The sequence below is a fragment of the Peromyscus leucopus genome, chromosome 4, assembly GCF_004664715.2.
Source record: "Peromyscus leucopus breed LL Stock chromosome 4, UCI_PerLeu_2.1, whole genome shotgun sequence".
Classification (NCBI taxonomy): domain Eukaryota; kingdom Metazoa; phylum Chordata; class Mammalia; order Rodentia; family Cricetidae; genus Peromyscus; species Peromyscus leucopus.
The window spans coordinates 96040747-96067018 of NC_051066.1; the positions used below are offsets into that span (position 1 = coordinate 96040747).

A 26272-nucleotide genomic window follows, 5' to 3' on the forward strand; every position below is an offset into this window, starting at 1 on the left:
TGATGCCCCAGGCTCTTCAGGCATCCCACCTAGGAGACCTTTCCATCAAGCAAGGGGCACACTTAGCTGTCTGTTCTGATGAATGTCCTGGCCCACCACATACAATGGGACTCCTAGTTTCTCCAAGGCAAGAGAGAGAGAAACAGAGTTTCATTAAAGGTGTGAGGTCATAGCAAAGTCAGTGTTGTACCCTACATTGAAGAGGAACATTTCCCTCCATGATAGCAAGTCCTGTGCTGGTTGGAAGGAAAAGAACCAGTGACGTTATAGACAGGTCCCTTCCCCAAGTCTGAATGAGCACTTTATGCTCACAGCTAGAAGCAAAGCACCCAGGACCTACCAAAAGCAGGGTCCAGGAAGGCCAGCTCTCATAGCTCTCTCTCCTGTTTGCTACTCCAAAAGTGCCCATGTCTCCAGGACAGCTGCCCTGTTTGGGGCTCTCCTCCCAGAGACCACACTTCTTCCTACTCTACTCTACAACCAATTTCAGGTGCCACAAGTGTCGCTTCAGCCAGCTCCCTGTCCACAGTGATCTTCTAAGCCCCAGGTCCACTTTGGGCCCTTGGTTTAATGGCAAAGCCACTTGGTCCAAGCTTCTGGTTAAGGTTATTCTTCCCTTACCCCTGGGTTGTAGCTCCTACTGAGTTCCAGCTACTAAGAAATGCTTAACCGGGAAGTATAGCCATGAGTCAAATCTCAGAACCTGTCGTAACACTATTCCACAAAACTCCTCCTAATCAATGAAGCAGAGAAGAATGAGAATATAACAAAATAATCTGAAGCGGAAACAGTAATACACATCCCTTCGTTCCGAGTTGTACTATCTCAGGCCTGCTTATTAGCCAGGCTACAGACAGCGTCTTTAGGCGAGGCTGGGATAGCATCGAGGAGAGGCTCCCTAGCTATGAATCAGTACAGTGAAGCCCATGGCAAAGATAAAGAGGAGGAAATGGTGGTGCTGCTATGGACCTGCCATCAGAACATTCTTAACAACGCTATTCTCTTACTTGCTCTAAGCTTAAGAAGTTCTCTCCCACACTTGTGGTACTTTACTATCCCAATCATTCACAACTGCTGCTACTGAGACCGAAAATGCACCAGCTGTTTGTCATCGTTTGGTTTCTTACGTTTTGTTTTTTGTTCTTATCGCTGCTGTTTTGTTTTGAAGACAGGATCGTTTGTTGTGTAGCCTAGGTTAGCCTAGAATGCTTATGTAGCCCAGGCAGTCCTGGCAGGCATAATCCCCATGCCTCAGTTTCCCAAATGCTGGGATTTCAGGCAAGCACCATCATAGCAAGATACTCATCATCTTTCAAGGAGCCAGTTACTCTAATACATATCTCCCTTCATTTCTGAGGTAATATATCCAACACTATCTTCAGCTTAATAAAAAACATCAAATGAAACAATTTCAACATTATTTTCCCCACTTTCCTTTTATATTTCAAAACACAGTGTATTTCCTTTGCTGAATTCATTCACAGTGTATCTACGGGCCTGGATTTAACATATTTCTTATGGTAACAACTACTCTATTTGTTGGAACCATGTAGGTCACAAAACCGTTATGACAGAAATGGCATGCACCCCAAAGACAGATGCAGTTTTCTGAACACCTGTTGAACAACAAATGATGAAGAGAGTGTTCTGATTTCCAAAATTCTGGATCCAAATCTTAAATGTTGAGTCACTTTGCTTCGACTGACAGGAGCTTTAAACTCAAAAATAAATAAATAAATAAATAAATAAATAAATAAATAAATAAAATAAAAAAACAAAACAAAACAAAACCTCCCCAAACAAAACAAAAATCTCCTCAAAGAAAGGGAGTTGTTTTGTTCTGTGAGACAGGGTATCTCTGTGTAGCCCTGGCTGTTGTGGATCTCATTCTGTAGACCAGGCTGGCTTCGAACTCACAGAGATCCGTCTGCCTCTGCCTCCTGAGTGCTGGGATTAAAGGCGTGCGCCACCACCTCCCGGCTGAAAAGGAGTTTTAATATGCTGGTTGCTTTAGAAATAAGATGCCTTATTAAAAGAGCAGTCTGTTTCACTGTAAAGTATTTCTCATCAGGTCACTTCAGAGGGAGCTACGTGACTGGAACCGCAGGGCAAGCACGGTTATTGCTTCCGGGGACAGCGAGCGTGACAAATATTTTCAGTTTGTCAAGGGTGAAGAAATGGAAACTAGCAAACAGTAACCCGACACTCCCCTTCGTTCCACAGGCTGGTGAGGCGGCCACACTGCAGGCTAACTTCCTATAGACCATCAAGCTGAAGGATGGCAGCTGCTGTGACAGAGGGTGGCACGTAAAGACATGGCAATACCTCCACCGTGGCATTCATTCATTCATTCATTCATTCATTGCCACTGTGATGGAAGCTTACTTCTTCTCCAACTAGGTCCCGCATACCTCCATTCTCACTTCCAGCCCTAGGCTGTACTGATGATGATGCTCTCTGGAGCCTCGCCCTCCCTCCCTCCCTCTCCCGGGCTCCCAGGCCAGGGTGACAGGCTCAAGGAAGGCCTTTTTGCAACAGCGAGGAAGGGGGGCTCGCAGCACCGTGCTCAGGGGAGCCTCGCACGCTCGTCGGGGTGGGGAGAGGCGACGGGCCACCGAGCTCTGCGTGTAACCTGAGGGCAGACGGTGCCCAGGCGGGGGGCAGCGAGCCTGCGCGGCGAGTTACCTGATGAAGGTGGTCTTGCCCGTGCTGTACTGGCCCACCAGCAGGATCATGGGCTTGTTTTCGAAGTCGGCGTCCTCCAGCGCCGGCGAGTGGAACTCGTGGAAGCGGTACGCCTCCTCCAGCGGCAGCACCTTGCGCTGGTAGAGCGAGCGCAGGCCGCCCGTCACCGTCTGCACCGCGTCCATGCCGCCCGAGCGCTCGCGCCCGCCCGCCTGCCGTCCCATCCAGCTGAACATGCCGCCGACTCGCCGCCCGCCGCGCTCCTGGCAGACCCTGCGTCGCTCGCTGGCTCGCTCGCTCTCCGCGCCCGGGTAGCTCTCGCCGCCGCCCGCTCCCCCCCGGGCCCGCCCCCCCGCTGCCGCGACGACCAATCACCAGCCGCTGCGTCACGGGGCGGGCGCTCATTATGCAGAAGCGCTCTCAGGTCCTTCCTCATTGGGCGTGTGCCAGCGAGGAGTGGAGGCTCCAGCCAATGGAAAGGCGCGTCTTAATGAATTATTGATGACGACATCGGGCTAGAGGGCTAGGCGAGGAGAGGGAGTAGCCCAGGCTGGGTGGCACGGGCGCGTCTGCCCGGGTATATCCTTCTGGCCAGGTGGCGTCGGCTTCCGGGCAAGTCTTAGCTGGCAGGCATGAACCACCCGAGGCCTCCCTTCTGGAACTCGACTCATCCTAAGCGTTTGGACATGGATCCTGGAGACGGAAATTTCAGAAAGTTGACGGACGGGTTCCTTTTCCGCTGGCAGGTTATTACCTCCCGGTTTACAGCCGAAGAGACTCAGGCTCACTGATACAACTGGCAAATTTTGAAGGAGAGGAAATAAACTTCAGTCTATTTGCGTGGATATTTCTCCTGCCTCCACTGAATTCTGGATCAATTAAAGGCCCCTTTTCTCCTTGGTTTTATTTGATTTTCTATCGCATGGAACCCTCATTATTACAATCTAATTTCAGCACTAGCATACACCACAGCTGTTGTCAGCTCCTCGCCGCCCCCTTTCCAGTTTAAAACCTGGACACTGGTAGAAATAATTGGCCATCACCTGTGCATCCTAGGCGAGAAACGCTCCAGCGCCTTTTCAGCGTGGTCAATGAGATCGGCTGCATAGGAATAACCAGAGAGGCTTGTTAAAATACAGACCTCTAGTTCTCACTACAGTTTACAGTAGTTTACTCCTACTAAATTAAAATGTTGAGAGATGGAGCTCAGGTGATTCTTGTGTGTATAAAATTTGGAGAAAGATCGTGTATGAATTGCTTTTTTTTTTTTTTTTTTTTTTTTTTTTTTTGGTTTTTCGAGACAGGGGTTCTCTGTGTAACCGAGTCCTGGTGTCCCGGAACTTGCTTTGTAGACCAGGCTGGCCTCGAACTCACAGAAATCCTCCTGCCTCTACCTCCCGAGTGCACCACAACCACCCGGCTCATGAATTACTTCTTGAACTTGGAAGAAATGCAGAGTTGATTCGTGAGGTAGTTGTAAAACCGCATTTTGAACAATCGTCCAGGTGTGGCCGGTGCCACGTGAATGTTTATGACAGTTTTGTTCACTAAAACCTGGAAGCAACCAAGGCGGCCTTCAGTAGACAATGGATAAACTATGGTATATCCAGACAAAAAGCTGCTGGTCTATGAGGTAAATTTATTAGTGAGGTTTCTGGATACAAAAGCCAGCTCTGTCTGCATGCTAGAAACAACAATTGGACATTGAAGTGGAAAATCTGCATCCCTTGGAACAGCACCAAAACTAACAAACGTTTAGAGCTAAATCTAATCAAATGTACCAGATCTATATGCTACGAATCACAGTATATTTCTAAGAGAAATGGAAGCCTAGATATACATTACCTATATCATGTCCCTGGGCCGGAAGATTCAACAATAAACCAGTTTTCCCCAATTCGTTTAATGGAATCCTAATAAAAATCTCAGCAGGTTTTTATTTTAGTCAAAATTAACAAAATGATTCTAAATTTCATATAGTGGATGTGAAGGTCCCAGAACAGACAAAAAGAATGTAAAATATAACAAAAATGGAGCTCTTATATTACCTAGTTTTAACACTAATAAAGCTAAAAAAAATCAAGACAATGTGGTATTAATGCAAAAATTATCCAATAAGCATATACTAATGGCATTTCAGCAGCAGGCAACGGGCTTTTGTAAGGTTTTCTTGACTTAGGACGTCACATTTTAGTTTATGTAAGTACACTCCATGATGCTCACACAATGCCTAACATTGCCTTTTCAGAACATGCCATCATTTAGTGATGAATCACCATATCAATGGAACAGAGTCTAGAAAGAAATCCACACATACATGGCCAACTGATTTTTGACAAAGTACAAAGGCAATTTAGTGGATAATTCAAATTGTTTGCTTTTCTTGTTGGAGCAGAGTCCTGTGCACCCAAGCTGGCCTTGAACTCACCAGAGACATGGGAACAACCTTGAACTGCTCTCGATTCTTCTGCCTGTGCCTCCAAGTGCTAGGATTACAGGCTTATGCCACCAAGACTGGCTGAGAAAGTCTTTTATATAAACAGTTTAGAACGTAGATGCTTAGCATGCATGAAGCAGTGGGTTCCATCCCCACCACCACCAAACACGACCCACACATTGTTCTAGAACAATAGGATACCTGTATAGAGAAACATGAATTTTGATCCAGGCCTCATTCCCTATGTTCAAATTAACTAAAAATGAGTTCTGGAGCTAAATGTAAAACTTACAAATTATAAAAGTTCTCAAAGAAAACATAGGAGAAAATCTGTGTGGTTGTAAGGTAGGGAATTTTTTTCTAGATAACCCTAGAGGGACATCCAATAAAAGAAAATTAGTTGATAAACTGGATTTCGTCAAACTTAAGAACTATGGGAAAGGTAAGGTGCAGAGTTGGAGAATATATTTACAGATAACATTTCACAAAGGCTTATATCCAGAATGCATAGACCTTTAAACATTTAATAACAAGGGGTTGGAGAGATGGCTTGGTGACTAAGAGAAGAAGCTCCAGAGGACCCAGGTTTAATTACGCACACCCACATGTCGACTCAGGGAACCAACGCCCTCTTCTGGCCTCTGCAGGCACCGCATGCACATAGTACGCATACAGGAAGGTAAAACATAAAAAATAAAGGAGAAAGTTTTAAAAATAAAAACAAATTTTAATAATGAAAAAGGTTCAACAGACACGCCACAAAAGTGTGACATCTTTAACATCATTAGTCATTAGGGAAGGGAAAATTGAAACCACAAAAGCATCACAATATACCTAATAGATTGTGTAAAATTATCAAGACCATACAAATTGTTGGTGAGAAGTTGTAACTGCCTTATACAAGGCAGTTGTATAAGATGGGAAATGACCCGCCATCTTTGTGAGATGTTTGGTTGTTCCTTGGAAAGGTAAAAACACCTATCACATGACCTAGTGGGAGGAGAAGAAGGCAGAGTTATAAAGAGGAGAGAGAAGAGCAAAGGAGAAAACTTTGGGGGATGAAAGATGACCTTCACGACCTTGATTGTGGTTATAGTTTCACATTGTACACATAGGACATTAATCATATTATGTTTCTTTAAAAACATTTTATTTTACATGTATGGATGTTTTGCCTGCTTGTGTATCTGTGTACCACACACATGCAGTCCAAGAGGAGGCCAGAAGAGGACATGAGACTCCCCAGAGACTGAAGTTAACAGCTGGTTGTAAGTCACCAAGTGGGTGCAGGGAATCGAACCGAGGTACTTGACAAGAACAACCAATACTCTCAACTACTGAGCCATCTCCCCAGACCCCCAAATTACGGACTTTTCAATACATGCAGGTGATTATATGTCAGTCATTCCTTGATGAGTTGCCAAAACTTGGTATATTTTTTGACTCAGGAATTACATGTTGAAGAAACTAACCAGAGGGTATTTATCCTGAGGAATAATGAAAATAAAACTTTATCTGAGAGGATGTTTATTATCATTTATAATACCAAAACACTGCAACTAGCTGTCTCCCCACGGAGTTAAACAAATGGCGGCTTCCTATGCAGCTATTGGATGTTGTGACACATAAAAAGAAGATGAGTGATCTGAAAAACCCAGAGTATTTTGGATTAGGGTTGTAGCTCAGAGGGTGGCACATGATGTGGCATGGGTGAATCTTCGAAGGTATTCTGTGGTGAAGACACCAGCCACAGAAAGGTGACTGGAGTAGGATGTCACAACTGTGACCAGTTTTTATAGTCAAGTTCATAGAAACAGGAAGCAGACTTAGAGTGGTGGTCACCAGAGGTTTCGGGGAGGAGGGAATAGGGTGTTGTTCAGTGGGTAGGGTTTCCATTTTGTAAGCTGGAAAACCTACAGAGAGCTGTTGCACAACAATGTAAAATGTTTACTCCTGCCGATCTGTACTCAGAATTGGCTTAAGATGATGAATCTTGTGTTGTATGGTACTGTGTCGTATTTTGCTTTTTGGTTCAGGGTCTTTTTTAAAATAAACTTAATTTTATATGTATGGGTGTTTTTGTCTGAGTGTTTGTTCACCACATGTGTGTCTGCTACCCACAAAGGCCAGAAGAGAGTGTCAAATTCCCTTGAACTGGAGTTACACATGATTGAGTCACCATGTGGGTGTTGGTGTTGGGAATTGAACCTGGGTCCTCTGGAAGAATGACCAATGCTCTTCGCTCCTGAGACATCTCTTCAGTCCTGTATGGTGTTTTACAAACTACAATTTGGCCAAGCAGTGGTGGCACACACTTTTAATCCCAGCACTCAGGAGGCAGAGGCAGGTGGATCTCTGTGAGTTCGAGCCCGGCCTGGTCTACAACATGAGTTCCAGGATTGGCCAGGGCTGTTACACAGAGAAACTTCATCTTAAAAAAAGCAAAGCAAAACAAAACAAAACAAAAAAAATTACAACTTTAATTTTTTTTTTAGTGGTTGTACAGGATTTCATATTTTTGTTTAAAGAATTTTAAAGTACTCAAGAAAAAGATAGAAGCGATGAACCCCCAAATAGTAATGCTCCCAGAGTGTGGGAATAGATAACCTTAGTTTTGTCTTTATGGGCTTTAGAACTTTTTTCAAACTTTACAGAACAATCGCATTCTTGCTTTACAAGCAGGAAAGAAAAGTAAGGAAGAAACATAAATGAATTGCCTTTAGTCCTTTAAAAGAAATGGAAAGGAAGTCCTGCCGTGCATGCCTGCATGCCTCGCTCCCCACCCAGCACCCATGGTGCCCGCCCTTCCCTTCTCTCCCTCTGCTTCCTGCAGCTGCCCCACGCATTCCTGCTCTCGCTAAGTCCTTGACTTAGAGGAGAGGTGACTGGTCCTCCCCATCGTCCTCTTGCATCCATTTCTAAACTGCCATTCTCCTTTGCTGTGCTTTCTTCCCACTGAACCGTCCCGGCTCCACTCAGCTTTTCCTCCGAAGTCAGTTGTTTTTTTTTTTCAAGCTAATCCTACAACTTGCGGTTCTACAGCGAGGCCTGGACATGTGCTGTGCTAGATAATCCTGGGGAAAAAACGTAGCCTGATGATAAGATTCTCCACTCTCTCTGCTGTATGGGAAAATAGTTTTTTAAAAAATAATTGTACAACTTTATTAGCACAGTGGTCATTGTATAAAATTATGCCTCCCATTATATTTTGTGTATGTGGGGTACGTGTGTGTTCATGTGGATGCACGTCTGCAGGTGTGCATGTGTCTGTACAAGTCAAAGATGGATGTCAAGTGTCCTCCATTGCTTTCCACCTTAGTTTTTGAGACAAGGTCTTTCACTGGACCTGGAGCTCACTGACTCACTAGGCTGCCTGGCCAGTGCCCCGCCTGAAGTTACAGTCCTGCACTTAAGCATCTAGCCTTTGTGGGGAGGCTGAGGATCCAACATCAGGTCCTCAGAGGACATAGTCACACCGTACATCACAGCGTGTACTTGGCTCACATTCATCTTCTCCTGCCTTCCTGTCCCTCCGCTTCTCTCCACTGTACTCTTTCCTCTTCCTAAATCGTCCTTAGTCTACCTTCATACTTCTTTCTAAATCTGCATTCTGGGGGCTGGAGAGATGGCTCAGTGGTTAAGAGCATTGACTGCTCCTCCTGGAGGAGCCGAGTTCAATTCCCGGCACCCACATGGCGGCTCACAACTGCCTGTAGCTATAGTTCCAGGGGACCTGACATCCATGGCAAAATACCAATGCACATAAAGTGGCAAAAATAAATGAATTAAAACATATGGAGTCTGTGTATGGGAGACAAATGTAATATTTGTCAAAGTTCTATCGTTATTCCCGTGGAAGGGTTTTGTCCTTACTCCTTGGTCACGGGCTTGTCTTGGGTTGTGTTCAATGGCTGGTTGCTGAATGTGTTCAATGGACGATTATGAAGGCCAGCGCCTTCCACTGCAGAGTGCCTTAAAGGCCTTGGAGGAGAGAGCAGCTCCTTTGGCCTGTGAAGAAAGCCCCCATCCCTCTCAACCCCTGTTCTGCTCTCTCTGTGGCCACTTTTCTACGTCACTGAGGTCACTTGGAATGTAGTTAGGAGGGCAGAGGTGTCTTGCAGGTACTTAAGGGAAGGCACCTTTAGCAGGATGACTCTGACTTTGTACTCAGGCACATTGCCATCTAGGTAAAAAACTAAATTTTCCAAGTTCCCTGCAGGCAAGTGTGGTCATGAGACTAAGTTCTGAGTCAGAGTTATTTGAGCCCAAGGTGTAGGGCTTCCAGGAAGTTTTCTTAACAGGAAGAAAATTGATTTTTTCCCCCTCTTCCTTTAAGGAGGAGGTGTTTTGAGACAAGGTTTCTCTGGCTGTCCTAGAACTCACTCTGTAGACCAGGCTGGCCTTGAACTCACAGAGATCTGCCTACCTCTGCCTCCCAGGGTATTGGGATTAAAGGTGTGTGCCATCATGCCTGGCTCTTGATTTTTTTTTTTTCTCCTATGATTTGGAGGCCAAGAACTGTAGAGGGGACTGAAAAGCAAAGAGCCAGCAGAAGCAGGCTCCTGAACTCTGTGCAGGGACCTTAGACCTCATCCCTGTGGACTTCATTAGAGTCACCACTTTTCAGAGACAAAGCTGCGATTCCTAACCAACAGCTTGTCTGTAGAATGAACCATGCTAACAACAGAACCTGGAACATGATGTCTACCTGGTAGATGAGGACGAAGGCCGTGTTTAAGTATTCAAATACTACAGGCTATGATTTAAAACATTGCCACATGTTTTGTTTTTTTTTGTTTTTGACTTGTCTCTTATTTGGAGGTGAGTTCTCTGGTCCCTGGCCTGGCTTGTGATGACTTCCCCCAATAGATTTCTGTGGAAGCACAGCTCTGTGCTCTGTACCTAGTCACACAGACCAGCAGATGCCACCATCTCAGCCTCACCCAGGAGACTGGCCACAGGGAAGATCACAGGAAGGTGCTCTGATTGAGAGCTCGGTGAGTCTGTCCAACCTTCCTGGACTTCCTAACACAGGTCAGAGAAGTGAGTGAAGCCATCATTTAAAAAAACAAAAACAAACAAACAACAACAACAAAAAAAAAACAAAGAAGAGCCCATGAATTTGAAAGAGAGCAAGAAAAGGTATGTGGGAGGAAATGGAAGGAGAAATTATGTCATTATACTATAATCTTAAAAAAAAAAAAAAAACCACCAGATTAACTGAAAAAAACTTATTAAGTCTATTTATTCACTTACATTATTGTGTATGTGCATGATGTATGCATGTATGTTCATGGCTGCCCTGGCATGTTTGTGGCAGTCAGAGGACAACTCTCTGGAGTCAGCCCTCTTTTCACCTTTATGTGGGTTATGGGGATTGAACTCAGGCAGTCAGGCTTACATGACAAGCGCTTTGCCCACTGAACCAGCTCACTGGCCTGCTGTGGGATGTTCTGTATGTCCTGTGGGAGCCCGTTCTCGGGTTCCTCGTGGCTTTACCCAGCAGGTCCGCACAGAGGATGATCAGGACCATGGGCCTGAGTGCAGGTGTCTGAGATGGTCTGCACTTGGCTGTGTTGTGGGATAGTCTGTATGGCAAATGATTGGTTAGTAAATAAAACACTGATTGGCCGGTGGCTAGGCAGGAAGTATAGGCGGGACTAACAGAGAGGAGAAATAAAAGAACAGGAAGGCAGAAGGAGTCACTGCCAGCCGCCACCCTGACAAGCAGCATGAAAAGATGACGGTAAGCCACGAGTCGCGTGCCAGGGTATAGACTTGTGGAAATGGATTAATTTAAGCTATACGAACAGTTAGCAAGAAGCCTGCCACGGCCATACAGTTTGTAAGCAATATAAGTCTCTGTGTTTACTTGGTTGGGTCTGAGCGGCTGTGGGACTGGCAGGTGACAAAGATTTGTCCTGACTGTGGGCAAGGCAGGAAAACTCTAGCTACACTGGCCCAAAGAGCCATCTTGAAGTGGGTTCTTCTTTTCAGATGCAAGCCGTCAGTCTTCTCCTCAAGTCACTCATGCTGAGGCCTCAAACATGGAGTGGAGAAGCTGTCTTTGATCTGCCTTCCTGATCCTTAAGCCAACAGACTCCGACCCTAGTCACACAGTGGTTATTTGATGTCCTCACTCAGAGAAATAGATGACTGGAAAAGGCTGGATGTGCTGGCACATGCCTATAATCTTAGTGCTTGGGATCCTGGGGCAGAAGAATAGCTATGAGTTTAAGGGCAGCCTGGGCTACATTGTAAGTTCCAGGCTAGGCTATAGGCTACAAAGTTAGAGACTAGAAAACCAGAACTGAAACAACTGGTAATCCCTCTCTTTAGATAAGAGTTGAGTTCTTTTTCAAAGAAAAGACGTCTAGATGCAGACAGGCTAGGCCTGATTTGGTAATGTCATAGTCCAAAAGTCCCAAGACCCCTGATCTTTCCTGCTGCTCAGAAGACAGGCATGATGGGTGGGGCACGGGTGGTGATGGTAGCCGAAAGGCAGTCTTAAGGATGGCATGGAGAGCTGAAAGAGGCCCAGATTTCTGAGAAGCGAAGAGCTTCAGTTTTGTTTGAGCGGCTTAATTTTAGATCTTTAGGTTATAGAGTAAAAACGACGTTAGCAGAGAGAGACTTAGAATGCCTTTGTTTAGAACAAGGGAGAGTTGCCTTAGCTTAGCTGGCACTCGAGTGTTGAGTTGTTGAAAAAGAAGCAGCCATTACATGGGTGGAGCTGAGATTGCTAAGAAGAGTATGGAGTTGCCCGGAGAGGGGTGGGGTGGGGTGGGGTGGGATGGGGTGGGGTGGAGTGGGGGAGGAGCAGAGGTACAGGACCTCATAGAACACCAGCCGCCAGGAGAGCAGGAGGAGCCGCGGAGGGACTCCCTCTTCCTGAGTAGAAACCAGGAGGGAGGGGATCACTAGCCTGGCCTCTTTGCTCCTGCTGTGTGCACCTGCGGTGCCCTTGTGTACAGAGGCTGTGAGGATCAGTTTCCATGTGGCCCTCCCATGGAGGGCTGGAAGGGAGCTCCTTGAAGTTTAATCATTGGTTGGCCCCTTCTTATGTCTCAGTAGCGACAGTGCTAACAGGTTCCAGTTATTTGCAAGTTGGCCTGCTGGTCAAGGAAGCTGTGGGCAGCCCGGGGCTCTGGGAGCAGAGACAGGAGCTGACAGTATTCAGGTACAATGGGGCCCAGGAGGGCTGTGGGCATGGGACTCCTCCGCCACCATGGCCCGGGAAAGTTTTTCCATGGTTCCCTCCCTGCTGAGGTAGGATAGAGAGAGGGGGAAATTTTGGAGACATGAGAAAGGAAAAAGAGCTCCCACCCAAGCATCAAGTTGAAGCCTCTAATCAGCATCAGAGCAAGAATTCCCACACAATGAACAACTGCTTAAGACCTTGCTCCCTTCCCAGACACAAACCCGCAGTTTTCATGGAATCTCACCAGAAACCCCGTTTACAAAGGAAAGACGCACATTCAACTCCTTGTTAACCCTAGTGGCTTCTGCGTCCCCGTCCCCTACACCCCCTCCTCTTAATGGAATAGAAACACGTTAGTGTGCATGCCACATTTGTGTGTATGTGCCACGTGCCACAGTCCACACTTCCACACCTTCGTGTGGGTTCTGGGGACTGAACTCAGGTGGCCAGGCTTGTGCGAGGTTTGGTTTGGTGTGGTTGACTTGGCCTTACCTGTTGAGTCATCTCGCTGGCCCTGGCTTCTGGTTTTACCTTACCAGATTATAATTTTATCCAGTGCATCTCTGGGGCCACCTCGTGTCTCATCTCAAAAGAGACTGGGGAGGGAGAAGGAAAAGGGGGTTCTCGGCAGCCGTTTGAGATGTAACTCCAGAGCCAATGAGCTGTGTGCATGGCCCGTGCTAAGAGAGTTTGCTCTCTCTCCCTCCAGGAGCCCGGGCTCCCACGGGGGTGTGTCTTCTTTCCTTCCCTGGACCTCCTGTGTTAAAATCTCCTTCCTGAAAACACCAGCTGTGCTCACAGTTCCAGGTCGTCCTGAGTCTTTCTGTGCTGAAGCTAGGCACCCCAGCCTGACTCTAACCAATGTGCTAGAGCTTGGGGGAGACTCCCAGGCGGGAGTGAGGGTGGGTCCGCTTTCCAGCCTGCTGTGCACAAGCACGCTCACCACTGATGCAGGCTGTGCACAAGCACGCTCACCACTGATGCAGGCTGTGCACAAGCACGTGCTCACCACTGATGCAGGCTGTGCCCAAGCACACGCTCACCACTGATGCAGGCTGTGCACAAGCACACGCTCCCACTGATGCAGGCTGTGCCCAAGCACACGCTCACCACTGATGCAGGCTGTGCACAAGCACACGCTCCCCTCTGGTGCAGGCTGTGCACAAGCACACGCTCACCACCACTGATGCAGGCTGTGCACAAGCACACGCTCACCACTGGTGCAGGCTGTGCACAAGCACACGCTCACCACTGATGCAGGCTGTGCACAAGCACCGCTCCCACGCCACCCCCCCCCTGACGTGCACGCGCTCTGTGCGCACAAGCACACGCTCACCCCCCCCCCCCCCCCCCCCCCCCCCCCCTCTGTGCAGGCTGTGCACAAGCACGCGCTCCCCTCTGGTGCAGGCTGTGCACAAGCACACGCTCCCTCTGGTGCAGGCTGTGCCCAAGCACACGCTCCCCTCTGGTGCAGGCTGTGCACAAGCACACGCTCCCCTCTGGTGCAGGCTGTCACCTGGCTTCCTTCAGTTCTTCCTGCCGAGTACAAGCACCCTGGCCTGAAGCACCCTGGCCTGCCTCAGGTATACTTCCCCAGCTGATGAGGCTTCATAAAAACAGGGGAGGCCTCACCCAAGCGCGGCCACCCGAGGAGCAGCAACACAGCTCCCGAAGAGGCTCAGGTGGACCAGGCCCCCTCTAGTTACTGCCAGGGAGAAGGAAGACCTGCAGGATGAGGGCAGAAGTGAGGGCAGGGAGAGGATGGGGTCCGGGTCAGAAGTGCTGGGGAGCACCAGACAATGAAAGCAGATGGACCAACATTCGCCCTCGTGACCGCTTTATTCTGTGCTCAAACGGTACAGTGATCTTACACACGTCACAGGCTACGGCGAGTCCAAGGCACGACTGCTGTCTCCTGGCCAAGTGCAGGTCCTGTTCCAGCCCTCTCTGATCATTCATGCTCCCTGCATGAGTCAGGGAGAGGCTAAGGCAACCAGCTCCTCCTGTGGAGGGCTAGAGGAGGTGAGGGGCGGCCCACTCACATCGGCATCACACGGGTAGGGACCAGCTCTGCAGGCCAGGAAGCCTAGCTTATCAACACCTCGAAGGAGTCTGTGGGCTCCTGCTCTCCGAGCTGATGGAAACGTGCAGTGAATCCATTCTTCCCCCACGTTACACAGGAGTCACCTGGGGGCAGGAGAGGGGGGCACCAGGCTCTTCACAGTACAGGTTCCTGTCAGTATGGCACTGGGTTTACAGCCGGCCCCAGTCACACTCTGAATAGCAGTGATGGAAACAGGAGCCCATTTAAAACAGACACACGAAAATCTTGGGTGCCATTCATCTCTCAACAACCAAGGACTGTGGAGGGATCACGTGGCTCAGAAAGAGGGCCTTGTCTTCCAGGCACGCTGGGTTCCATTCAGGCCGCATGCCTAGCTGCCCTTCACCTTCCACTTTCTCACCCCCAGGGCTCCCATTCTGTCCTTTCGTGAAGCCTGGATCTGGGTGTCTCTGGGTTCAGGGGTCCCCCAGAGACTCCCCTCCAAAGCTGAGGTCTTCCTCAGAGTCCTAAGTTGCCATTGTGTGGCTGTCCTTCTTAACCTTTTTCTCCGAGTCACTGTAGAAGAACTTAGAGAAACTGGCTGTGGCATTTTCTGTGATAAATAAGAGGATCCATACTTAGAAATGATTAACTCCACCTGGAAGCCAGAGAGATATCAGCTTCATGCACTGGACTGGTACCTGGTGCCCCTTGCTTACAGCCTGGGCTTAATGGGCTTACATGCCCAGGCCTCCCGAACAGCATCCTACATCCTTATTCTGTGGGTTTCTGCGGCATTGTTGGCAGCGCCTGCTTTCACTGGAGCTGGGTGTTTAGACCTGGTCCTGGTCAGGGCCAGATGCACACCAGCCCAGGGCTCTGGCAGCTGAAGAGGCGTCAATGACATGGGTTGGTCATCTGTTTGACTTCGTTTGTGGCAGAGGCCAGGCTTTCTACTAATACTCTCTTCATCACAGTAAAATATAAAAATAAAAATAAACCACAAAATACTATTGACAACAAAAATTCCAAGGATGCAATCACCTTAAATTTACAAAGCATTTTCCGGAGGAACTTAAGAGCAGATCTCGGTCTTCCTGGGCATTTCTCTGGTCATGGGAGGAGGGAGGCTTAGGGACTTCTGCCTGCAGCTCTAAGGGTGAGGTCTCTTGGGAACCAGCCACTCGGTGTGGCCACACATTGACATTCTACACTTGAGACTGGGTGGGAGCCTGCGCACATGGCACCTTCCAGGCTGGGAAGTGGAGAGAAACTCCCGGGGTATAAAACCTGACAGACTCCTCCTTTCCTTTCTCTCTCTTCCTTGTCCTTTTGTAATGTTTCACTCGAAAGCCCAGGCCAAGCTGCCTGAAGCCCTGGCTGGAGAGCAGGGACGGACAGCGGTGGGTGAGGTCAGGCTTTGTGGGCAGACGCTCCTGACGACAGCAGCAGACACAGGATGAACAGGGCTCCCCCAGGCCTAGGAGGGACACTGGCTCTTCGTGCGTTTCTTCTCCACTGCCAGTCTTAGAGCCTGCATGAGCGTGTCTTTGTTATTGAGGATGTTATACTCCGAGAGCTTCACCAACTTGTCGAAATTGGCCTCTGTGTACGTCAGCTCCTTGGTGGCAAAGGGAGATTTGGGGCCATAGATGTTCAGCTGGCCCAGTTCCAGCTCCTCAGGACTCCGCTCTACACCTTGGGGCAGAAGAACTTGCTATAGATCCTTATTATGGTAGGTTGTAAGGACATGTTTGCATATACAAATACACTTATATGCATGCACACTCACTCACATGGACACACACACACACACACACACACATACACACACACAGCATAGTTTATCCATTTCAGGATTCCACATAGCTAGGTATCAGTAAATGGTTAAATGACTAAAACATCAGAGAGACCAAAAAAAAAAGAAAAGAAAAAAAAAAAAAAGAGCAGGAGACCATGTTGTAAGTTCATGGGGAGGATGGAGGGAATTCTCTGGATTCAGACTAGGACTAAGCCAGGCCTCCCCTTTGGGGTCATCAGAAGATTCTACATGTCTGAAAACAGGGGCTTTTGTCTGTTTCCAGCAGAGGCTGGGAGCACACCATAGAGGGAGCTTTACCTGGAGCCTTGTACTTCTGGAAGGTGTCACTGATGAGTGGGAAGTAAGCCACAATGGGGGCGTCAGGCTCCTGGGGGTTCTCCATCAGGTAGCACTCCTTGAGGCTTTTGTCATCCTCCTGGATGGAGTAGCTGGGGAAGGGGATGTTCTGCTCCGTGCAGTACTCGCAGGTTTGTTTCAGGGGCTGAAACGTCATGGGAGGACACTTTGAGCACTGGAAGCCTGGGTGTGGGTGAGCCACACAGAGTTCCTGGGTCTGTTTTCCTGATCTTTCCTAGCTAACCCTGGTCCCAAACTGCTTGGCCAATGGGTGGTATTTTTAGAAGAAAGCCAGGTCAGGACAAAAGGCCCAGGGAGCAGGCTGGTGCCCATATAGACGAAAGCTCCTTCCCTGAATGAAAACACAGAATCCCTGCTGCGGCCACTTCACCCAAAGACCTGGGGACACACGGGTGGCCTCTGTGAGATTGATGGACGGACGCTGGGCCTGGCTGCCTGGAGTCCTGACTGCCACTCAGAGATTTTGGAGGTGACCGTGTCCAAGGGCTGGACTTTGGAAAAATACCTTTAAGGTCACAAAGAGCCCTGAGTCCCACAGCTGGCTTTATTTGCATGCCCCTCCAGCTAGCTACTTAGTCTAGGTCCCCTCCTCTGTGACCTCGGGAGAACAGCGGCTGTCCTGTCTACCACAGAGAGCTGGTGCAAGGACCAGGTGTGAGCCTGGGTAGGGAAGCACACTGTTGTTTATTGACAAACCTAGGACATGATTATTGCTTCCATACCAGCCATCTGTCTATAATTCCTTTTCTTTCCCTGGCTTCAGGATGGGATTGTATCAAAGTCACCCCCCCCCCAATCTAAAATAAACAAAGAAAAACTGAAAACCAGAGTTTTCCCTTAAAGAGAAAACTAATAATAATAATACCACCACTGGTCACTTGTTTAATCATATGGAGGCCCTGTGATTACATGGACACTGAGATTATTTGGAAAACAAGATATTATTATAAACTCATCAAGATTGTTTTCAGCTGAAAAAAATGGCCAAGTGCATCAGATGCTTAAAAGCAATAATAAAACTGCCATGATTGAGTTCAAACAAACTCCCCAGTCCCAGCATGTGAGAGCCAGCTGGTTGCCGGTGAGGTTTGGTCCTCCGGCCCTGCATCCTGCTGCACGACTTTCGCTCCCCTCATGCAGCCTCAGAGTGTGCCCACGTGACAGCTGCACCGGTCTCTAAGGTCCCGCCACTGGCTCTGTGACGGCTCGGGAGCAGCTGCGGCCGGCGCTGCCGCTGCTATACTTGCCTTGGTCTGGGATCCCGCACAGTAATTGAGGTGGATGATGAGGTCGATTTTCCTCTCTGGCCTAAGGAGGGGCGCGTAGCTGGAGTTGACAAAGAACGCGGTGTCCAGCAGGTTCAGGTGTTTCGTAAACTGTGTCAGCTGGTTTGGGAAGGTGTCCAGCACTGTGTCTGAAAGTCAAGCCTTCTGGTTAACATCGTACCTGGGGCCCTGACATCAGTTACGGGTCGGGTGGAAACACTGATATGGCCAGAATACCCTGCCTGGAGCTTGCTCTCTTCAGCCTGGGCCTCTAGCCTCCCACATTCTCTCTAGGACACGGAGTCCTACTTCTCTGGGTGGGCTGACACATAGCAGCGTGCTCTTGAGGCTCTAGCAAGTCTTCTGTGGGTTATGCACACAACCTGCCATGACTCATCTGTAGAGCTTGTGGAGAAGCAGGGGCTTAACATCCTATCAACTAGGGATACCCATGGACTCAGAGTCCATTTGGCTCCAGACAGCAAGGACAAGAATAATAGTTCAGACCGAAGGACTTTGCAGGCTGTGGCCAAATAAAACATCAAAGATTAATCCCTGTGGTAGGAGAGGAGGCACGCTAGACCTTGTCCCTAAAGCCTTAGCAAGGAGAGGCATACAGAATCAAAGCTATGAGAGTGTGGTTTAAGGCCTGGGGCTGTGAGGCTGAGCTAGGCTGTACTTGCTCAGCTACAATGGGGGCACCACTCACAGTGAAAGGTGTTCCCAAAAGATTGCCAGAAGAGCTCACATCTCTCCATTTGTACATCGGGGCCAACTTCTTCTGCAGCTGCGACTGTTGCTCCCATAATGCGGTTAGTCAGTTAACTAATGCCTGCATTGCCCCCTGCTGGCAGAGCCGGATGCATTCAAGCCCTCAGCCTTAAGTGGACGAGCCCCGCCTTCCCCACAAGCCAGCTCGACCCTTTAACGTGACCGGAGGAGACCATCTTTCTCTATGGCGACTTCAATACCGATTTCTTCTTCCTCCCAACAGAGCCAGCCCCGGAGAAGCACCCAAGTGGGCGTACCTTTCCACCTAGAGAACTGTTTGTTCTGCAAGTAGTCAGTGTGCAGCTGCATCCCGTACAGGAAGTTGTGGAACTCAGACACCTGGGGCCTGTGCGTGAGGATTTCTCGGAAGGTGTTGGACAGCCACGATGCTGGGATCACGACTGTGGTCTCCAAGGGGTTAGCGTCACATTTGGGGATTTCAGGCAGGAGTGGATCATCTTCTGCGGGGGGAAGGGGTGGATGGAGGGCAGGTTACAGAAGTTGGGGTAGCGCCTGACTGCTTGACCCATGAGAGTGAACCACTTTAAGTGCAGTTCAAGCCTTCTTTGTCCAAGCCCTGGTTCTGAACCCAAGAGGACTCAGGACAGAGGTATGAGACAAGGGTGGGGAGGACATGGAGAGGGAGAGAGGATACCCAGGAAGGAAGGCTCCAGGGAGGATGGTGAGCCCAGAAGTTTGTTTTTTTCTCTGTGCTCACAGATCCCTAGGACCATCAGCTCTCCGAATGTTGGAGGTATCCTTCTGGGCCCCGGCATAAGTACCACCTATAGCCACCCTGCCCCCCCCCCCCACTGCCACCAGTGAAGGAAAATGCTATAGCCCAACTGCCTTCCCTTGTCTGGATCCCGGGGATGATGTAGAAACAGCGACAGGCAACCAGTCCTTAGTTCATGATCCATACACAATAGATCCACTACCCAAGAGGGGAACCAGGCTGTCACCCACCGATGTCATGCAGTTTCTCCCTTGTCCACCTGTAGAAAAACTCCTCGGAGGTGTGGGACAAATTCCAGGCATCAAGCAGGTTCAGGGAGAAGATGCTACTCCACAAACCTAGAGAAGCAGAGAAGCCATGAGCAACTCTCCCCAGGCTCCCTGCCCCCACACCCAGATCCCACTGGTCCAGCCTTAGCCTCGATGCCTACTCCAGGCCAGACTGCTTGTGGGTGTGACTTGGATTTCTGTCTCCCACTGAGCAGTTCCAGGCAATGTCTGATGGGGCCAGTCTTTTTCTCCCTTCCCTCAGTGCAGGGAGCAGGAGGGTGCTCAAGACAGCCACAGCAGGGGGCTGACAGCCAGCAAGGGCAGGCTTTGAGTTCAAACCCAGTTCCAAGCTTTGCATCAGCTCACACTGAGAAAGCACTTAAGACAGTGTTTGGCATGCAGTAAGCCTTGATACACACAAAGCTAGCTCTTATTTTTTAATGGAAAATTTATATAATAATACTATAAGGTTATAAAAAATTATGTAATGATACTATGAAAAATATTAATATTAATAAAACCAGATGTGGTGGTTCACATCTATAATCCCAGTAGGAAGGCTGAGGCAAAGGACTGACAAGAATTTGAAACTAGTCTAGGCTATATCGTAAACGTTGGGCCTACCTGGGCTATCATAACAAGCCAATACTAACATTATATTCTCTATTTAAATTTCTCACATGGACCTGAGAAAACAGATCCAGAGGAATTAGGCAGTTTAGGCAACTTCACACAGCTAACAAGTGAGGAACCAGGGTTCAAGTTGAACTACAGGTTTCAGAACCACATGGGCTCTAGACCAGGGGCTCATGGGAGAGAAAGAACTGTGTGCTGTATGTTGTGGATGTTACATTTGTTTATGCTGTGGAACATTTGTTTAATGGTGCAAAGATGTGTTGCATTCGCTTCTGCTGCATTTGTTTAACTCTGTGAGCTGTGATACTGTGCCTGTGTAAAACACCTGATGATCTAACAAAGAGCTGAGCGGCCAATAGTGAGGCAGGAGAAAGGATAGGCGGGGCTGGCAGGGAGAGAGAATAAATGGAAGGAGAGATCTAAGAGTGGGAGGGTGAGGGCGAGGGCAGGAGAGGGGGGGAGACGGGGAGACAGGGAGACAGGAGGACTCTAGGGGCCAGCCACCCAGCCACACAGCCACACAGCCAGTCACAGAGTAAGAGTGAAAGTTAAGTTATACAGAAGTAAGAAAAGGAAAAAGCCCAGAGGCAGAAGGTAGACGGGATAATTTAAAGTTAAGAAAACCTGGCAAGAACAAGCCAAGCTAAGGCCAGGCATTTATAAGAAAGAGTAAGCCTTCATGTGATTTATTTGGGAGCTGGGTGGTGGGCTCCCCAAAAGAGTAAAGAATAATAAGAATAAAAAAAATTACAACAGTGATGGGCTTCTGTGTAGACTTCATAAAAGAAATGGGACTCGAGTTAGACTTTCTGGAATGGGTTGCTTTGGGGTAAGTGGAATATAGACATCCTATTTAAATAAAAGAAGTTTAAAAGGCTGTTTTTCTTTTTCTTTTCTTTTCTTTTTCTTTTTTCTTTTTTTGGTTTTTTAGAGACAGGGTTTCTCTGTGTAGTTTTGGTGCCTCTCCTGGAGCTTGCTCTGTAGACCAGGTTGGCCTTGAACTCACAGAGATCTGCCTGCCTCTGCCTCCCCAGTGCTGGGATTAAAGGTGTGCGCCACCACCAATTGGCGAATAGCTGTTCTTGAAGCCATAAAGACAGATCTTTCTTTTTTTTTTTTTTTTTCCCCCCAGATGAGACTCTGAAGCGAAGAACAAAGACTGGATGTCACAGTGGACCTCTGTACTCAGTGACTTGGCTTCTGAGGAACCAGGGAGCAAAGACCAGGGAGCTGTGCTAGGCTTTCCCAGCGGCTCTGCCTCTTCTGCTGGGGTCCCCCTCTGCCTGGGATCTGAGGGGCTGAGGCTTCCTTGGACGCAGGCACACTGCTGCCTGGAGGCAGACAGGGAGAAAGGCAGGACTGTGGTTTTCTAACAGCCTTCCACACCCAGGCTGCTTCTAGATCTAGACAGACCACAGGAGACCAGGGTGCTGGGAGAGTCCTGGAGGGTCCCTTTACTGATGTCTCTCTGGGCCTAAAGGGCTGCAGGAAGATTAGGGCAGTCACAAACCGGAAGTAGGTTCAGGAGTCCCTCCTGGATTAATGTGAGGTGGCAGAACCAGGAAGTTCGAGAGTTCAAGGCTAACCAAGGCAATCAGCGCTGGGACAAGATTCTCTCTGTCATTGCCCTGTCAAAGTTCGGCCTGGCCAGCTCTGGGGCTGAGTATCCTAGAGAGTTACCTAGCATGTAGCACATCTCTGGCTCAGGGAGCCTCTTCATCAGCCGCCCCATGAAGAACTCAGAGCCAAATAGTTCGGTAGGGATGAAGGCCCCATACTTCTGCATGCCCACCTCGTAGGGGGAGAACTCGAACCATTCTGTACACAGGGAGCAATATCAGTCTCAGGTTGGGGAGCTATAAACACAGCCCTTCTTCCCCCAGCCCTCCAGTGCTGGCTCCAGGGCCACGGGGAGCTTGGAATTGCAAGCCGCAATTCCGGTGTGGGACACAAGGGGGCATTTGCTGCTGGACTAAACAGCTCTACAAGCTGTTAGGCTTGCTCCTTAAAGCTGGAAAAACAGGGACAAAAACTAAACCTTCTAGGCTCCCCTTTTGGGCAGCCTAAAAACAAAAACAAAAATTTAGGGTTTCATCCTTCACCCATTTCCCACGGACCCATCAGATAAGCCCCAGCAAGCTAAGGAACATGGGAAATCAGCCCCGTTCATGAAGGAGAGTTCTTCAGCTGTGGGGCACTATTTCTTGATGTGGAGATGGACAAAGTGTGTGTTGTACCCGCCAAGAAGCCCCTCACCCCCACCCTGCCCCAGTCACTAGCCGCCGGTGTTACCTCTGAAATCCTGGTTGCTTACATCATCCTTGACATTGATGGTGAGGTAGATGGGCAGAGGGTTCTGCCCCCGGCACAAAGCAGCACGCTGCTCTGACAGTTTGCAGTCATATTTCTGTAGGGACACCGGCGGTTAGGAGAGGTGGCTGGCAAGCAGTCAGTGAAGAACGAGAGAGCTATCTGAACCCACATCCAGACTCCGGCGCCCCCCACCCCCACCCCACCCCGGGCAGCTGTATAAGCGGCAGTGACTCCAGATGCCAACTCTCAGGTGCGCTTGGAGAAGATATAACATCATCTTGGGCTGTCTGGCATCACAGGCCGTAAGTGGGGTGGGGCTGGCTCTGTAATTGAAGGCTGTCTCTTGGGGTCTCAGGATTCTCACACCTCAGGGGCTAGAGGATATGGTAACGGTAAGAAAAGCCACCACGGTCCCCTTTTATCGCCATTACTTCCCACTCATCACTGGAACCCGAGCAGCGCCAGGAATTTCTTCTGTCTTATTAACTTGGTGTGTTGGGCTCTCTTAAAATTTAAGTCTCTCTCTCTCTCTCTCCTCTCTCTTTTTTCCCTTTCCTCTCCCACTCCCTTTCTCAACTGGAGGCTTAGAAACCTAAAACCAGGCGACAGTCTGGGCAAGCCCCAAGTCCTCAGTGTCCTGTGTGGTGGAACCAGCGCGGCAAGCCCTGCAGGTAGGCCTGGGCCACTCACTGTCCCAAAGGGCATCAGTCAGTGCAGATGGGGCAGAGCTGAGGTCCTAGAGGACCGTGGTTACCCTGCGCACTGACTCCAGAACCTGGGCGGCGTGGCAAACGTGTGTGCCACCCAACACCCCTTAGACCTTCTTTGAAGCAAAACAGGGTGTTTATCACAACTGGACCCAGAGATCTGGGCACTACAGAGTTGAATATTCTAGAAACAAAGCCACAGACTCAGGAAAGGGCCCAGCCGGATATTACTGTTAAGGGGGCTGGAGGGTAAGAGGCTCCTGCCATAGCCAGAGTGCAAGAGCAGAGGCCTTCTCACAGCTTCCTAGCCTTGCTTCTCTTCCTCTGGCCTAGTTCTTCTGCACTCCAGATCTGCAACACGCTCGGACTTATTCTAGCCCAGAACGCTTTGGTGTTTTCTTCTCATCATGTGGGTTGCTGTTTATTATTATTGCTCAAAACATTTCTTGGTGCCAGTTGTGGTGTTGCATGCTTTTAATGCCATCACGTGGGGGGCAGAGGCAGGTGAATCCAAGCCCCTCTTCTGACCTCTGTGGGCACCAGGTACACGCATGGAGGTGAAACACAAGAACACATGAGGTGAATTTGAGCCAGCATGGTCTATATCGTGAGTTCTAGGCCAGTCAAGGACACATAATGAGAATCCGCCTCAAAAAATATTTTTTTTCTCTTTTTTGAGATGGGGTCCTTTTGTTTGTTTATTTTTGAGTCAGGGTCTCTCTAAATAGCCTGGCTGTCCCAGAACTTGCTCTACATGTAGACCAGGCTGGCCTCAAACTCACAGAGGTCCGCCTGCCTTTGCCTCCCAAGTGCTGAGATTAAAGGCGTGCGCCACCACGCCTGGCTTGAAATGGGGTCTTTATAGGTAGCTCTGGCTGGCCTTGAATTCGAGGCAATCCTCTGCCTCACTGGTTATGGTATGTGCTACCATGCTCAGCTTTTAACTTAAAAATGTTAATTACTCACTGGTGGAATTCCCACTAAGGAATAGTGGATATCCTGGTTCTGCAGAGCAGGCCAAGAATTCCAAATCCGTTTTATCTGAATCCAGAAGCCAACACCCTTAACCTCTGCCCCCGACCCGTGCTTCATCATGGGGTCAGGTTGGAGAGGGGTTTTCAAAGGCAGGCCACATCTTATTCCTCTCTGAATCCTCATGGCCAGCATCGCTCCTGGCGTGCAGGGGGTAATTAGTTAAAAGAATGAGAGGGGCCTGGAGAGGTGGCTCAGCCGTTAGGAGCACTTGTTCCTCCCGCTGAGGACATCTGTGGGCTCCTCTTCTGACCCCTGTGGACACCAGGCACTCGTGTGGTGCACGTACACACAAGGAGGTAAAGCACGCATACACAAAAAATAAACCTAAATAACCTTCTTTAAGTTAAAAAAACGAAAGAGGAGTAAGAGCTGGCCCAGTGTGGTAGCACAGGGAGGTAATCCCAGCACTGGGAAGGCTGAAGCTGGAAAATTACCACAAGTTCAAGGCCAGCCTGAGCTACAGTGTGAGTCCCAGGCTAGCCTGGGCTATATAATATGAGACTTTTATCTTAAAACAACAACAAAAATGAGTCAAGTTATTGTTGATTGCTCCAAATGTCTCATTCCATTTTCTTTTTGATGTGTGTGTATGTGTGGTATGCTTAGGCATGTTTGCATGTGTGTGGGGGGACTTGTGTACATGCGTGTAAGTGTGTGTGTATATGTACGTGTGTGTGATGTCATATGGTTCCCCCCATTGCTTCTCACTTTGTTTATTAAGGGTCTCTCCCTGAATCTGGAACTTAACGATTTCTATGTAGCCAGTTTGCCCCAGGGCTGCTGTCTCTGCCTCCCAAGTGCTGGTATGACAGGGAATTCCATGTCTGTCCGGCTTTTACGTGGGTTCTGGGGATCTGAACACCAGTCTTCAAGTTTGGGCACTTAAGCATTTGATTCATTAAGCTATTTCCCCAGCCCACAATATCTGATTACCTAACCGAGGGAACCTGTTGGAAGATATTATGCTGTTCATCTTCCTTCTGGGAAGTTCTGGTTTGAATTCAGAGCCTCCAAGACACCTTTGGAAGTGGGCCAAGATCTGGTGGCCTGGATGGAAGTAAGTGGGAGACTTGCTTTGGAGCCAAGCAACAACCAGAGGTGGTTCTTTTCTAAAGCCTGCTGTGACAGATCTGGGTATTGGCTGAATTCACCCTGATGTACAGGATCACATCTCTTAGGGACTCCCTACTCCCATCTACCACATCCCACACAGCTGGCATCAGCTGTATCCCACACAGGCAGGCTCTTTGGGGGACATGTATCACTTAGCTGTTGACTCTTAGAATGAGAAGGAACCTTGCCAGGTCTCTTTCCTTATAGTGGCCACGAACATCACTTAGCTATTGACTCTTAGAATGAGAAGGAACCTTGCCAGGTCTCTTTCCTTATAGTGGCCATGAACATGAACCCTGAAGACCTCCAGTGACCAAGAACAACACTGAACGGCCCTGGCTGCTGCTCCCTGAAATCTATGGTTGTCTACGCTGGGGCCACATCTCCTTGGGCCTAGTGATGAGATGCCAAGGCAGACTCATCCAGGGAACACAGAATACAGCACATAGCTTTGACTAAAGGACCCACGAAGTCCTTGCTGTGAGCCTTCTTAGGTCATACAGAACTCACACAGTGAATGCTTTATTTGGCTTTTCTGTCTCCACGTGGGGTCAGACTAGAAGTATGATTGACAGCTCTATAGTTTTGCCCAGCTTCTTTCTCGTATTCTCCTGTAGTGGGTAGCTATTCCAGCTTTGATCTGGAAGTACTACCCCCATTGAGGCTTCAGTAACTGTCACGCCTACAAGCCAGGGCTGAGACAGAAGCCCTTAAGACCTGAGATCCGGATGTGCCAGTTAGCTTGGTTCCTGGATCCTGGACGCTGGTGTAGACCGAGCAGAGTTCTCCAGAGAACACCGCTGGACTGCACTACACCTTTCCCGGACCCTGTAACCTATCCCTTTACTTGTAAGTTACCCCACAAAATAAACCTCCCTTTT

General features: G+C 48.8%; 2 protein-coding genes across 2 annotated transcripts in view; both read right to left on the reverse strand.

The window, feature by feature from the left end:
- Ehd4 (EH domain containing 4) overlaps positions 1-2994 on the reverse strand; it is a 71664-nt gene extending 68670 nt beyond the window's left edge. Inside the window, exon 1 of the mRNA XM_028854395.2 lies at positions 2686-2994. Coding sequence (XP_028710228.1) covers positions 2686-2921 — 236 coding nt within the window. The 5' untranslated portion in view covers positions 2922-2994. The remainder of the gene's footprint in view (positions 1-2685) is intronic.
- An 11149-nt stretch (positions 2995-14143) lies between these two features.
- Positions 14144-26272, reverse strand: part of Pla2g4e (phospholipase A2 group IVE) — a 74194-nt gene continuing 62065 nt past the window's right edge. Inside the window, 7 exon segments of the mRNA XM_028854401.2 lie at positions 14144-16065; positions 16487-16670; positions 17794-17960; positions 18840-19043; positions 19549-19656; positions 21904-22041; positions 22516-22630. Coding sequence (XP_028710234.1) covers positions 15848-16065; positions 16487-16670; positions 17794-17960; positions 18840-19043; positions 19549-19656; positions 21904-22041; positions 22516-22630 — 1134 coding nt within the window. The 3' untranslated portion in view covers positions 14144-15847.